We start from the raw sequence: 14700 nt of genomic DNA, 5'->3' as shown, positions 1-14700 counted from the left end.
AGTAGGTGTGGAGATGCCGGGGATTGAACCCGGGGCCTCACACATGCAAAGCGTGCGCTCTACCACTGAGCTACATCCCCTCTGTGGATGCTGAGTGCAGAGGACTTGCACATGGCTATCCAATAAAGCATTAGTAAAGTGGGTTTTACCGATTAAAATGTTTTTTAGATCACCACTGGAAAAAAAAAACTCAGCGGGGACCCGCTTTTGTAGTATTTTTACTTATTGATTTAGCGTTCGCCTCCGAGGTCAACTTTGCTAACGATCATGTCCTTCACACACACACACACACACACACACACACACACACACACACAAAATTATATTGAGAAAGTTGTTTCTTCACATATCGATGAGAAACGCGCTAGAGATAAATGTGCAAGGTGTTAGGTGTTTACAGTGCATTGCTCGAGACAAATAGCTGCATCTTGTGAATTTGTACGAGGCAATTCCTTGAATTTTCACAACAATTTATTAGCTTTGCTGTGGTTTAAATCTCCATAAAAGTTTGAGATGCCGGGGATTGAACACTGGGCCTCAGACATGCAAAGAGTGCGCTCTACCACTGAGCTACATCGAATTTTTATGCGAAAGGTTAATAAATAAATAAATAATAATGATAATCAGAGAAAAGAAAAGAAAAACGGATCTGTGTAGAGGAGCTTCCCAAGAGATCACAGTGCGTTAAAACTATTGCAGGCTTCATATAAGTCTTACATGATTGGTGGCATTATTTTATAGCATACAATTCACTCCTCTGCAGTCTTTGCATCCTTTTTATGTGAAATACGAAAAAGATCACGTCACTCTACATGCCAGGGATTGAACCCGAGGCCTCACACATACGAAGGGTGCGCTCTACCACTGAGCTACATCCCCTTCCTTGCGTAATTGATCTGAATTTTTTATTAAGAATCTATGGAATACATTATACTTTTTTAATCTTAAAAAACGCCCTGAACTAATAGCTGGAAAAATGGCTGCTACTGTGTTTGCTGAATTTCCTTATTCATAATAGAATATTAACGTATGTTTCTCTGTCGTAAAATAACTATCAAAAATTAAAAGTGGAGATGCCGGGGATTGAACCCGGGGCCTCACACATGCAAAGCGTGCGCTCTACCACTGAGCTACATCCCCTCTGTGGATGTTACCTCAAACTGCATAGCATTTTATTGATGCTCTACACTTCAATTTTTCCGAGAAAAAAATCAAAAGGACTTGAACAACACTATCAAATAAAGCATTAGTAAAGTGGGTCTTATCGATTAGGATGATTTCCAAGATCAACATTGCAAAATTACTCAGAGTCTCTTTTTCCTCATAATGGGGACTCACTTTTAAAGAATTTTTTTCATTTTGATTTAGCGTTCGCCTCTCATGTCCTTCACACATAACTAAGAGTTTTGGATATGAATTACTTCTTCACATTTCCGTGAGACACGCTTTAGAGATGAAGGTGCAGAGTGTCCAAGGTGATAGGTTCTTTGAAAAACATAGCTGCATCTTGTGATCCTGTTCGCTCTGATTGCTTGCATTTTCACGTATTAGCTTTCTCTGTGGTAAAATAATTATCAAAAGTGGAGATGCCGGGGATTGAACCCGGGGCCTCACACATGCAAAGCGTGCGCTCTACCACTGAGCTACATCCCCCTTTCATACAATAGAGCTCGAATTTTTTATGCACAAATAATATAAAATAAAATAAACTTCCGAGAAAAGAAAAAAAGAAAAGGGATCTGTGTAGAGGACCTTCCCAAGAAAACAGCGCGTTAGAAATATTGCACGCTTCAGATAATTCTTACGTTATCAGCGTCATCATTTACGGCAGAAACTTCACTCCTCTGCAGTTTTTGCATCCTTTTTGTGTAAAACAAGAAAAACAAATAGGAAACTGGAGATGCCGGGGATTGAACCCGGGGCCTCACACATGCGAAGCGTGCGCTCTACCTCTGAGCTACATCCCCTTCATGAAACGTTATGCTTTTATCGAAAAATAAGTTTTCTACAAGATTACAAAGTAAAGCAATATTTTAAAATCGTTGTATAAAAGGCACGTCGCATTTAAATCACATGCTACATGTAACAACGTCACGTGGTCACTGGACATAAACTAGCCATCTTGGTGTCGCGTAGCAGCCTGGATAGTTACAATACTATCTTGCTTTTTTCTTGTACAAGATAGACATTCATGAAATCCTACATATTTTATGTATATTCGTAATCCTTTATGGAAAGACTAGAAATATGAACTAACACTGCTTTTTTTAAAGGAAATATTTCTCAAAACCGCTATAATCCCATTTCAATGGTAAATGTGTCCCCGGCAGCGTGTCCCCAACTTTTATGCGTATCTTCTGTCATCACTGACTCATCCTTGTGGCTTGAGACAGCGGGAAGGGTAATTTGACACGAGTCGTCTATGATTTACGGTCTGACTTATTCATTTTATTTGAGAGGTTTGTCAAAGCAAGGTGCTTTTAATGGGTTCGTCCCACCTGAGGAGCCCAACACATCGGAAGAATGATTTAGATTCTTACCTAAAATTAGGCCTGTGAGTAAACAAGACGGGGGAAACCTGAGAAATTTATTGTAAATCAATGTACGTGTAGCACACATTGAAGGGACCATAGTGAAGGGAAAATAATCACATTGGGTTATATGCGAGACGAGAGCTAGTCAAGAAGCAGAAAACGTGAGTGTTTTTTTCTTTTTTTGTCCTTTTTTGTTTCTCTTACATGTTTTCAAGCTATCGGTATCAGTGGTGGTCCATCTGTCACCAAGGAGATTAAAGGGATAACAACTTTTCGTATGATATCCATATTTCACAATAAATCTACTGCAATTGTAAACAACTCATAGATAAATGATAAACTCTATTTTACCACCAAAATGGCAGTTAACGCAATTATTCTGGAATTTTTGCTTGCCATCACATCACGTGACCTCCATAGACGGCTACATCTCTTTAGGGTATATTATAAAAAAACCAAACAGGGACTAATTGTGAATGTTGGAATGGATTCATAAACCATTGATAAGTATGGGAAATTGTTCTTTACCCCAGGAAAATCCATTTTTGGCCAAAAAATTAACAGTATCTCTTAAAATATTACTAGCGATTGTTGTACTGTTTACACGTAAGCATGACTGTGTTTAAGACAATAATCTTACGGTTGTTGTTATATGAATCTGCATATGCCCTGGCTTTCTTTTGTTTTTAGCTTTCATCTGTCCTCTAGTACTTGTATATGGTCATTTAAGTTAACTGTCAGTCAAAGTGCGTGCGTGCGTGTCAACCTTAAGCACAGGAGGTGAACTCGGGGCAAAAGGGACAGGGGTTCTAATCTCACCAGTGACAAAGCTGGGACATCAGGAGATTTGGGAGGGAGACGGAGACTTTAAATCAAATTGAACCAATTGAACATTTATAGTTTATGATGGAGCCGCTAAATAGTGACTTACCGCAACTCAGATTAGGCTGCATCCGGGTCATATTTGCGGTCAAGGATAGTAATCATAAATTATGGGATGTGAAAAGAATTCACTTGAGTTCGGTTGAAGTAAATCACTTAAAGGGATAATAACTCTTCGTATTCTACATTTCACAATAAAAACATTGTGAATAACTCATAGAAATATAATATATTTTGTTTTACCTCAAAAACGGCAGTTATAGCTATTTTTTTCTGATATCTGAGCTTGTCTTTAGACCACGTGACCTCCATTGATGGCTATACTCTGTTAAAATCTCTTAAGAGATTTTAACAAAAAACCAAACTTTTTAGAAAAAAACCAGGGACTAACTTTGAATGTAAAAATGGATTCATTAACCATTGGTAAGTATGGGAAAATTGTTGTTTACTCCAGGAAAATTCATTTTTTGGCCGAAACGAAGAGTTATTATCCCTTTAACATGATATGGTGTATACATGTATCAAAAATTAAGATGCTTTCTTGTTAATATAGCAACCATGTCTCAGTTGATTTATTTACATTTTAACTTTATTAAAATCAATCAATCAATACATTCCTTTAAGGGGCCAAACAATCTTTTCGTTTATTAATCAGTTTATTTAGGCTGTTCATTTTAATTAATTAACATATTTGTTTATCTGTTTAATTATTATATTTATTATACTTCATCCCCATAGCCACGGGCTGTTTTTCTGAATTGTCGAAGATGGAATGCTCAAAAGTGACATTGGTATTAAGAACTATGCACGTAAAATGATAAAAGTACGAGCATCGGTGCAAATTTAGTAATTTACAATTAATGAGATTCGAGTAAGTGAAAATGCGGATTATTATCGCTGGAAGGGATTTGCTGGGATATCTCGCTCCCTCGCAGTGAAACTATTGCACAGTAGGCCTCCACGCACAGAATACACTACAGTGATTTAATAGTGCTATATTTAATGCTGCTACTTCCAGTGCGTGTCACCTGAAGCGATCCTTTCCCTCCAGGTGAATACAGCTGTACACCTGCAAAACACCTAGTCCCACTACTGTCACAGAGAGCGATATGATGCTACCGGTGAGGACGGTCTGTCTCTTCGTCCTTGTGTTCTGCTGTCTTCTCAAGCCGTCCCTTCCCCAGGCTGACAGTAAGGAAAACACCACGAACAAAGCTACAGGTTGGTAAAGATATTGATATGTGTAAGGCCTGTAATTGTACTTAATATTTTATTAATTTTATTTTAATATGGAGAACCTCAAGGTTCAGAGGGTATTGGAATTTCATCTATTTCTTAGCCAACCTCTGTCGTTTCCAGTAATATCTGAATGGCTTGGTGATTGTGGGGAAGGGCGGGGGGGGGGGGGGGGGGGGGGGGGGGGGGGGGGGGGGGAGCTCAAAATGTGTGCAACTTTTGCTCAACTCTTAATGACAAAGGGTTAAATTACATTAAAACAAAAACTTGGTAGTCAAAATGCATGAAATACACGTGAATAATCCTAATCCCCAAATGCATCAGACCTTCGCTGAATAATGAATTTTCAGGATATATATTCAAAATATTTATATTTTGGATGATTTTATCTCTACACCTTTTATGTATTTTCACCAAAACAAGTGACGCGAACTCTGAATGTTTTTATGGCAAATGCGCTCTTCGTGACTCAATGCTGTTCAGTACAGATGTTCTTATTTTCAAAGTTATTTCAACACCATATAAAGAAAGCAGTCCTTGACAAAAGATGTAAAGATATGACAAAAGAGAAACCAGATTTTTTGTCAAATGTAAGCTAGTTCAGAGATTTATTAAAAGAGTTTGATTAAAAAAGCTACTTTTAGAACATTCAGAAATTTTAGCAGCTGTCAAAAAAGGCAGGAATTTATTATTTTCTCTTACATTCTTTGTCACAATCTGCGGAACAACACAAACCATTCCTCTCGGTCTGATAAAGAGATCTGCGTGCTTTCCTTTAGTACCCATGTCGTAAAATAACGCCATAAACTGAGGCAACACGGCAAAACCTGTACACACCTGATGAAAACAAGAATGTCATCAACTTCAAAGGCATATGTTCTTTAGCATATTACGGTGCTAGTATTAACGAAAAAATATTGCCAAAAGAATCACCATACACAGAAGCCTGTATAGACTTGTCTGTAAGCGTTGTACAAGAACTAATTTGTGAGCTGGTTGTTTTATACCCTCTTATATCAGGGGATTCTAAAATAGTAGACAGATTTCAAGTTTGTGCATGTGCTGTACAATAATTTTGTAATAGGCTAACAGCGAGCTCTGTGATCAGAGAGTACAGTATTTGTTTTTTATGTGAGTAGTAAAATGTGCCACCACCACCACTGCATTGCATTATTCGATAACGTTCCCTTTTCACGACCGGAAGAAATTTCATTTTATGTATTGCGCTTAGTATTACCTCACATATTGTTTCAGGTGGCTTACGATCAATTACAAATAAGGCATATTTAAGTGCCAATCTAGTCCCAAACGATGACTTAGTTTGCCATGTATTTCGAAGGCGACAGATTATACTTCTAAAGCGTGCGTCTATAATGATCAACCCCAACAATTTTGACGCCCCAGAAACATATGTATGTTCTTGTAGTGGAAGTGTTTTACTCTAAAACTCATTTGAGCAGCGTCCTTTTAATGGCCCCATTTAATGAATCTAGTTTTAGAATCAATTAAGTTGCTCGAAGCAAGTAGTAAAAGAGACTCCATATAATACTCCATTCAAAACAAAACAAAGCAAAATTATTAAATCTGTAATCTTAAAATGCAGGTGTAAAGATTTGGAAAAATTAGACTGCGTCAAAAAGTATTTTTTGGGGGGTGGGTTGGGGTGTGTGTGTGTGTGTGTGTTGGGGGTAAGTTTAGATTTCTAAAATCCACAGGCCTCTGCATAATTCTACTTGGCTAGATTAGCAGTCTGAATAAGACGCAACACAGTTCAATAAAATTCTAGCTCAAGCAAGCTTTCTTAAGACCGATTTTCGACTTGAAATAATATCATATGAAATAATATTTGACTGATTTATGTTGTAAAGTAAAAGTTAAGACCAATTTTCGGGTTAATATTGATTTGTGAGACAGAACCCGTATTGCTGCCCCTGCTCTTTTATGTTTCCGTAGAGCTTTCCTTGCCGCGAGAAAGCTGTGTCCAGCACCCATGTGGATAATATAGATATAATGTAATACAAAAACAAAGGCAATTAACGAGAAAAGATTACGACTTTTGCCCCCCCCCACACACATACACATACAGTATATATATGGTTGTAGTGTATTTATACTAATCATGCATATCTCTTTTGTACGCAGTGTTTTCAAAAAAAAAAAAAAAAAAAAAAAAGGCTATTCACGTGCAAATCGATTTCCTTGATGCTTTCGTTTTTCAGTACGTGGTAGAGTTCATACGCATTACTGCGTCATAATTAGCAACGCACAAGTAATTATTATCTCTGTCAACCAGTATGACTGAAATAGAAATTATTAGATATGCCTGTGATCAGGAACCTGAATTAAGAACCTCGTGAATGCGCTATGAACATAGAATACCATATTTATTCAGTGTTTTAAACATTGCTATAGGGCATAGTAATGTTTCACTCACTGTGGGCAACATTAAATTACCAGTACATGATATTAATTCCTGAGAATTTTTTTTCCACCTGTGCCTCGTTAAAACTAAATGAATGCCTTATAATAACAGCATGAATAAAAGAAGTGTAAAATAATAGAAAAAAAGTTATTTATCTTATATATCTTCCACAGCTCAGTCTCGGCAGTTTCTACGTGTGTGCTACCACACCAACTGGTCACAATACAGGTCCGGCATTGGTCACTTCACTGTGGACAACATCGACCCTACGCTATGTACGCATATCGTGTACGCATTCGCCAATCTGAACAGCGGAGTGATCAGTCACAGGGAGTGGAATGATGAAGGTGCGTATTGCTGCCTCAGTTCTTTTCATTGTACATTAAATTATCTTTGGGTTTATCTTGTGCCAAATACTATAAAGGGGCTTGGTCCTCTGAGTTACTTAAGTCGAAAAAGATATTGGACTTGAAAAAGTGGCCTATAATTAAGCGAAGTTGCAGCAGCAAGGGGATGTAGCTCAGTGGTAGAGCGCACGCTTTGCATGTGTGAGGCCCCGGGTTCAATCCCCGGCATCTCCAAGTTTTCTTTTTTTTATTGTAAAATGAAATCATTTCCGAATGAAGTGTTGTTATATCACGGGGTTTGTCTATTCATTGTTAACCATTGTCATTTTTCTATTAGGAAATGATCTTGTGGGCCTGATGACTTCATTATGTCCATTAGATATTCACAAGTAGTGGGCAGTTCATTCAATATCTTTTTAACAGTATTCGCTTATTTTTTTTTCAGATAATTTCAAAAAGATGATGAGACACAAACAACAAAACCCATCTCTGAAGGTCCTAATGGCCATTGGTGGCTGGAATGCTGGGACAGCTCCATTCACGCGGATCGTGAAAACGCGACATTCTCGTAAAAAGTTTATTGATCACGCGATCAAGTATCTCAGAGAACGGGGCTTTGATGGCCTCGATCTGGACTGGGAATATCCCGGAAGTCGAGGCAGTCCGTCAGTAGATAAAGAGAGGTTTACACTTTGGGTTAAGGTAAGGGGTGTTTTCTTAAACAAAAGCATATGTACCGGCACTAGGCGCACAATGACGTCTTTGCATTTTTCTGGTGCAAAGAAAAAGACTGGAGATGCCGGGGATTGAACCCGGGGCCTCACACATGCAAAGCGTGCGCTCTACCACTGAGCTACATCCCCTCTTACTGGCATGTTTAAATGCAGTTTTTCAAGGAAAAAAATCAAAACGACTTGCATATGTCTATCCAATAAAGCATTGGTAAAGTGGGTCTTACCGATTAAGATGATTTTTGCGATCAACATTGGAAAAAATTCAGTGTCTCTTTTTCTTCATAAAACGGACCCGCTTTTGTAGTATTTTTTCTTTTTGATTTAGCGTTCGCCCCTAAGATCAATTTTGCTTACGATAATGTCCTTCTCACATAAAACACGTTTTTGATAAATTTCGATGAGACACGATTTAGAGCTACATGTGCAAGGTGTTAAGTATATTCCGTGCATTACTCGAGACAAATAGCTGCATCATTTGATTCTGACCTTGTGATTCCGTGAACTTTCACAACAATTTATTAGCTATTCTGTGGTAAAATAATTACAAATTAATTGGAGATACCGGGGATTGAACCCGGGGCCTCACACATGCAAAGCGTGCGCTCTACCACTGAGCTACATCCCCTCATATCACGCACACTGTTATTCCCAAATGCCGTCTTTTATTTTTATTTCAGTAGCATCTTAAGTAAATAAGGCTAAATGTTATGCAAAATCGTAAAAATAACCTACAGTCTGAACAGTTTTGGTTGACTGAAAGGCCACTTGAATTATTAAATATCAATGTTTCCGCTTTATTGAAATCTTTCCAATAAGACCGTGTTCAGAATAGAAGATCCATCTATCTCAGCGGGGATTCTGGCTAAGGCGCTGTCAAAGGGGCCATTCAGAGAAGATCCGAGTATCAACTGTTCCAAGGCTCAAATATGGCGAACCCTACATGAAATGAAGACCGCTTAATCCTGTAATGGTCTCTCCACCTGCCACACACCTCCACACGTGTCTGTTCGAATGGAGTTGAGATTTATGTAATGTGCCCCTGTAGGGGCGACGCGTGGGGAGGCGTGTGAGAGGCGGAGAGACCATTGCAGGACTAAGCGGTCTTCCTTTCATGTAGAGTTCGCCATATTGGAGCTGTAGACCAGTTAGCACTCGGATCTTCTCATTCTGAATGGGACCAATGAAACAGATCGATCCAGCTGGTACGATAAATTCTAATCTGATCACAGCATAAGATTGTTCTGCCTTTGTTTCCCAGGAGCTCCGAGAAGCTTTTGAGACCGAGGCTGAAGCCTCGAGTAGAGAGAGGTTACTGCTGACAGCCGCGGTGGCAGCGGGAGGCGACAAAATAAAAGCTGGATATGAAGTCAAGAAAATTGCCGCGTGAGTAAGCTAATAAAAATCACACCAACAAATCATTATTTAAATTATCAGTTGTCCCAAAATTACAGACGTAGTCTGAGGCTTTTATTGTAAAAAATACTTTTGACAATCAGTTGCAATATACGCGCGATATGGAAAGCTATATTTCTATCTGTTTTTCATCAAATATTTTCAAAGGTAAAAATGCGGAGTATTGTAGGAAACTATAGGTTTTACAAACACGACGTTTACTTTAACAGAATTAGTAACAAGTGGTATACAAGTAGCTGAATAACTAGAGCTGAAAAAGCAAGTGGAAATATTTAACTCTTACCTGTGTTAAGACCTACACGGCGCATTGTGCCTTTATATAGCAAACATTTTATTTTTCTGGAAAATCACTTCACCTAGTTACCAAGGTAAACAATATCCAAAACCGTCCAAACGGTTTTAGTTAAACAATACTTTGAAATTGCTGAGATTTCCAGGTTTATTTCTGCTACATGTATCTTAAGGTCTAGGTACCGCACACTGTACAGGCCTACCTTTAAATCCGTAACTATTGGTGTATTGTTTGACCATTCAAGGCACCTTGACTTCATCAGCGTAATGACTTACGATCTTCACGGCAGCTGGGAGACATTTACCGGCATTAACGCTCCTTTGTACGCTCGGCCCGGAGAGACAGGGAAACAGGCCACACTCAACGCCGTATGTATTCACATTACAATCTGAATGAAATTTTGAGTAGGTCTTTCCTTCATTAAAATGACTATTATTAACACTTTATATAGATGTTCAAGTGAAATGGTAATTTTTTGTAATGTATATTCTAGAATGATATCGGCTAAGGACACTACTCAGTAAGGCATACTCGTGAGTGCAGGGGACCCTCACCTCCATGTAAAACCAGATAACATTTTTTATATCAAATATATATTTTTCTATGTTAAACACTGGGTTCATATCTTTAGGACTGGGCCATAAGGAAATGGATTTCGCTGGGTGCGCCAAGAAATAAACTTGTGATGGGAATACCACTGTACGGCAGGTCATTCAGGTAGATTGTGTTAGGTGTGACTGAACTGTTCTGGATTGTGCTGAGATGTGACAAGAACAAATATGAAAAAGTCATTTACAAATTTTCACATCTGGAGCATTAATATCAATTGATTTTGTATAACGATAAGCTACTTGATAGTAGATTTCCAACTTAATGATTATAACGGTCGCCATAAAATCAAAAAGCATCGCACAGAGACTGAAAATGGATTGTCTTTTTCTCAAAGATTTTGAATAGGGTTTACCTTGATGACAAAAGAAAAGAGCTGCGAATTCATTGATGCATTTCGCATTTTCTATATAATTGTCTGTCGCTTATTGCATGCCTTTTATGTATTGAAGTTATTCTATTGTAGACTTGCCAATGGCAACGACCATGGACTAGGCAGTCCAGCTAGGGGCAAGGGGACCGCAGGCCGTCACACTGGAGAGGCCGGGTTTCTAGCATACTTCGAGGTAACGTTTAGGAAATAAGTATGTGGTTTGTCTTTGCTACTATATAAAATAAAATAAAATGCAGCAGACAAAAAGACATTTTGGTATTTGCCATGTCTTTGTCGTCTTTTTAAAATTGGGTGTTTGTAAAATTTTAAAGTTTAAATTACATGTATATTACTTTCAGTATACGTAATATAAAGTGTACTCAGTTTGACATTCAAGAGGACGATATAACACTAAATAATGTATTATTCTCATCAGGTCTGTGAAAAACTGACCTCTGGATGGACCAGGGTCTGGAGCGATGACCACAAGGCGCCATACGCCTACAATACAGCACGTTCACAGTGGGTTGGATATGAAGACCTCACAAGTATTGGGTATAAGGTAAATGACTGCGCTCTTGTGTCTAAGAACCCATTCCCAGAGATTAGATCGATCCAAACTAGATCGACCTAACTCCCTGGGGGTTCACGCTAAATAGCTGTCAGCCGAGCGGGCACGAAAGTTAAATACCCCTTACAGCTTGTAGTAGGCGGGACGGACATTAAAGTCGGATTATCTGACAGTTATCTAGAGAGACTCCCCACGGGGATAGATCGATCTAAAATCTATGGGAATACGCCCTAAGACCCCATTCCCAGAGATTAGATCGATCCAACTAGATCGACCTAACTTCCTTTGGGTTCACGCTAAATAGCTGTCAGCCGAGCTGGCACGAAAGTTAATTATCCCCTTACAGCTTGTAGTAGGCGGGACGGACATTTAAGCCGGATTATCTGACAGTAATCTAGTGAGACTCCCCACGGGGATAGATCGATCTAAAATCTATGGGAATACGTCCTAAGACCCCATTCCCAGAGATTAGATCGATCCAACTAGATCGACCTAACTTCCTTGGGGTTCACGCTAAATAGCTGTCATCCGAGCTGGCACGAAAGTTAATTTTCCCCTTACAGCTTGTAGTAGGCGGGACGGACATTTAAGCCGGATTATCTGACAGTAATCTAGTGAGACTCCCCACTTGGATAGATCGATCTAAAATCTATGGGAATGCGCCCTTACGCGGGGTTGGGTGGAGTGTTGGTGGTAGGGGTCGTGGGAGATGAAACATGATTATAAACTGACAAGTGAATAAGACTTGTGAAGAGTATTGAACTGAAATTGAGTTTTTGAAATATTTTTCTTTATTTTTAAAAATATTTTTCAAATTCGCCGTTTTAATTTTGGCGAGGTCAAGCAGGTCCTTAGGTCGCACATGTTCATTTAATCTCTTTGTAACATTTCGATTGCGAGGCCATTTCCATCGCAATTGCTATTGGGACGGGATTTAAGCTCGGTGGTCTTTTCCAGCTGCAGTATATCATGGACAATAACTTAGCTGGGTCCATGGTGTGGTCCCTGGCACTTGATGACTTCAGAGGTACATGTGACGGCGGTGTTGTAAATCCTCTTTTAACAAAAATCAAAAAGGTATGACACTTTTGTCTCCAACTAGTTTAAATTTGTTTTTTCTCCATTAAATATGCATAAAATAATGTGTGAGAAAATTAATTCCTGGCAAACTACAACAGAGTATGAACATTAAGCTTGCCGGTAAATAGTTTTAAAAGCTTTTTTATTTAATATATTTTACAGGCACTTTCAGACCAACCTCGGAATGACAGTCATATACCTCCTACGGATGACATAAAGGTGACAGGGGACAGTGCTCCGGACACATTATCCAGCACCTGTGAGAGCAAATGTGTCTTTGGCATTATTGCAGTGCTTTTGGTCATCTCATACTTGACTTTGTTCTGGTTATTCGCTTGGCTCACCTGCCCAGTTCCTTTTGTAATCTACGGTGCCAATGTGTTGCTAAAGAAAACAACATGGGGCTCAAGCTTTATCTCGTGGGTTGGAGAAAAGGCGAGAAGTGTAGAACGTTCTCTGCGATGGGCAGTTCACAAAGCACAAGTGAAGTACGGCCCGGCTATGAAGAAGAGCATCAACAAAAACAAAATGACAAAAAACGGTAATCCGCCCACGCAGGTGAAACGTGGTTCAAACGATGTCAGTCAGATCCACTTGCCCGAAAACAACCGTCGAAACGAGACAAAAACTGTATCCTCAGCTGACAATAACATGGAACACAATCGTGTCACTGTGGGACAACACGGTGGTCATATATTACGTCATAACCGAGAATCACACGATTTACATACACGCGCCACCGGACATCGGCGAGACACCGATTTTGAAAATCGACATCATTACAATAATGCAAAGAGTGGACACAGCGGCATGAATATATTTGACAACAAATGCGTAAGCAGTAGTAAGAGTGTTCAGATATCTGGTAGTCAAAACCCAATCCCGGTGCATCAAGAAAATCTATATGTAAATACAGCAGATATTCAAGTAACGAGGCCTCTTAACGAAAAACCTCACAATCTCCAACTTGATGTGCGCAGCTTACAGCAGCACGGCCAAGACAAGCAGCACGGCAGCGGGTTTCGATTCGACGCTTGTCCTCCCGTTAACTTTCCCTTGGCAGCTAAAAGCCGTTGTATGCAGCATAATGAACATACAATCAGCACCAAGAATCCAAAAAGTGCTAAAAGACTACCGCCCCCTATCGTCAAGTCATCGTACGTCTGAGAGGCAAATAGTGCAAATCCTTCCCACCGCAGCCGTTAGCCTTATTGTGCTTATTGATTTGGTACCATTTTAACAACGGAATAAAGCTGAACTTTTAGTTCTCTTCGTATTTAATTGAAATGATTTTATAGCAATTGGAAGATATCTACTGGAAGAGTTTTTGAGAACGACATACACTGTTAAATGGCATAATTACTTGCACATTGAGTACAACATTTTGCAACATTTTGATTTCGACATGTTTCTGATGTTATTTTTTCCTTTTTTGTTGAAATTGATGGCAAATGGTGAGACTAACATTGGTAACATAGTTTTACAGTAAATACTTTTCTGTTAATTTTATACCTCAACCGTTTTGAAAACGATTTTTTAGAACATTGGTCAATCCATGCTGTAAACTTGTCTTTTGGAACTGTGTCAATTGGTACTGGTGATAGCGGGTGCACATTAAAAGTGCTATGTTGCCTGTCTTCGATAACCCATTAAGTATGTCATATTTGTTTGTAAATCAAAATGCAAATACGCGTCGGGATGCCCGGTGTTAGAAGGGTGACTGTTAAAAGGTGTGTTTGTACAAGAGTTTGTTTCCACACGCGTAGAAGCCAATGTAAACACAGAAACTAACTGTTGCCTGGCTCTGTATCTTGCACCAACACACACACACACACACACTTACTGTAATATTAATGTCGCACAATTGATAAGAAGTGACGAATCAAACTAACTGAAAGATTAAATAAAAAAAGATCGTCGGATGATAAACCAACATAACATTCATATTAAACCCCGTTCCCATACCTAGATCGATCTAGCAGGATCAACTCATCTCCGAGGCCTTTCTCGATAAATTGCTTTCTGCTTAAGCGGCTCTGATGTATAGGGGGTTATTAACTATCGTTCAGCAACTTCTGTAGGCCTGTCAGGCATCTAAGCCGGTTACGCTAAAAGCAATTTAGAAACCCCTCGGAGATGGATCAAGCCTGCTAGATCGAGGTTTGATAATGGGGTCTTAAAAATTACACAAAGGGAGCCACAACTTT

The 14700-nt window shown here is 39.1% G+C and overlaps 1 protein-coding gene and 7 non-coding genes across 8 annotated transcripts; 2 read left to right on the top strand and 6 right to left on the bottom strand.

The window, feature by feature from the left end:
- Positions 1–8: 8 nt before the first annotated feature.
- On the bottom strand, positions 9–80 carry Trnaa-ugc (transfer RNA alanine (anticodon UGC)). The gene has a single exon. It is a non-coding gene; the product is annotated as a tRNA-Ala (tRNA).
- A 988-nt stretch (positions 81–1068) lies between these two features.
- Positions 1069–1140, bottom strand: Trnaa-ugc (transfer RNA alanine (anticodon UGC)). Its single transcript has one exon. It is a non-coding gene; the product is annotated as a tRNA-Ala (tRNA).
- A 441-nt stretch (positions 1141–1581) lies between these two features.
- Positions 1582–1653, bottom strand: Trnaa-ugc (transfer RNA alanine (anticodon UGC)). Its single transcript has one exon. It is a non-coding gene; the product is annotated as a tRNA-Ala (tRNA).
- Positions 1654–1895: 242 nt separating this feature from the next.
- Trnaa-cgc (transfer RNA alanine (anticodon CGC)) lies at positions 1896–1967 on the bottom strand. The gene has a single exon. It is a non-coding gene; the product is annotated as a tRNA-Ala (tRNA).
- A 463-nt stretch (positions 1968–2430) lies between these two features.
- Positions 2431–13757, top strand: LOC106152327 (acidic mammalian chitinase-like). Its single transcript, XM_013525871.2, has 11 exons — positions 2431–2695; positions 4435–4637; positions 7248–7421; positions 7867–8123; positions 9414–9538; positions 10105–10228; positions 10492–10577; positions 10936–11035; positions 11279–11404; positions 12371–12490; positions 12656–13757. The coding sequence occupies exons 2-11, from the start codon at positions 4526–4528 to the stop codon at positions 13658–13660; spliced, it is 2229 nt and encodes a 742-aa protein (XP_013381325.2). The 5' UTR covers positions 2431–2695; positions 4435–4525; the 3' UTR covers positions 13661–13757.
- Trnaa-ugc (transfer RNA alanine (anticodon UGC)) lies at positions 7584–7655 on the top strand. The gene has a single exon. It is a non-coding gene; the product is annotated as a tRNA-Ala (tRNA).
- Positions 8213–8284, bottom strand: Trnaa-ugc (transfer RNA alanine (anticodon UGC)). The gene has a single exon. It is a non-coding gene; the product is annotated as a tRNA-Ala (tRNA).
- On the bottom strand, positions 8709–8780 carry Trnaa-ugc (transfer RNA alanine (anticodon UGC)). Its single transcript has one exon. It is a non-coding gene; the product is annotated as a tRNA-Ala (tRNA).
- Positions 13758–14700: the final 943 nt, after the last annotated feature.

The sequence above is a fragment of the Lingula anatina genome, chromosome 7, assembly GCF_051362555.1.
Source record: "Lingula anatina isolate TDL-2025a chromosome 7, LinAna3.0, whole genome shotgun sequence".
NCBI lineage: Eukaryota > Metazoa > Brachiopoda > Lingulata > Lingulida > Lingulidae > Lingula > Lingula anatina.
Note: the sequence above shows the minus strand (reverse complement) of the source record. Positions and strands in the feature narration are given on the sequence as shown.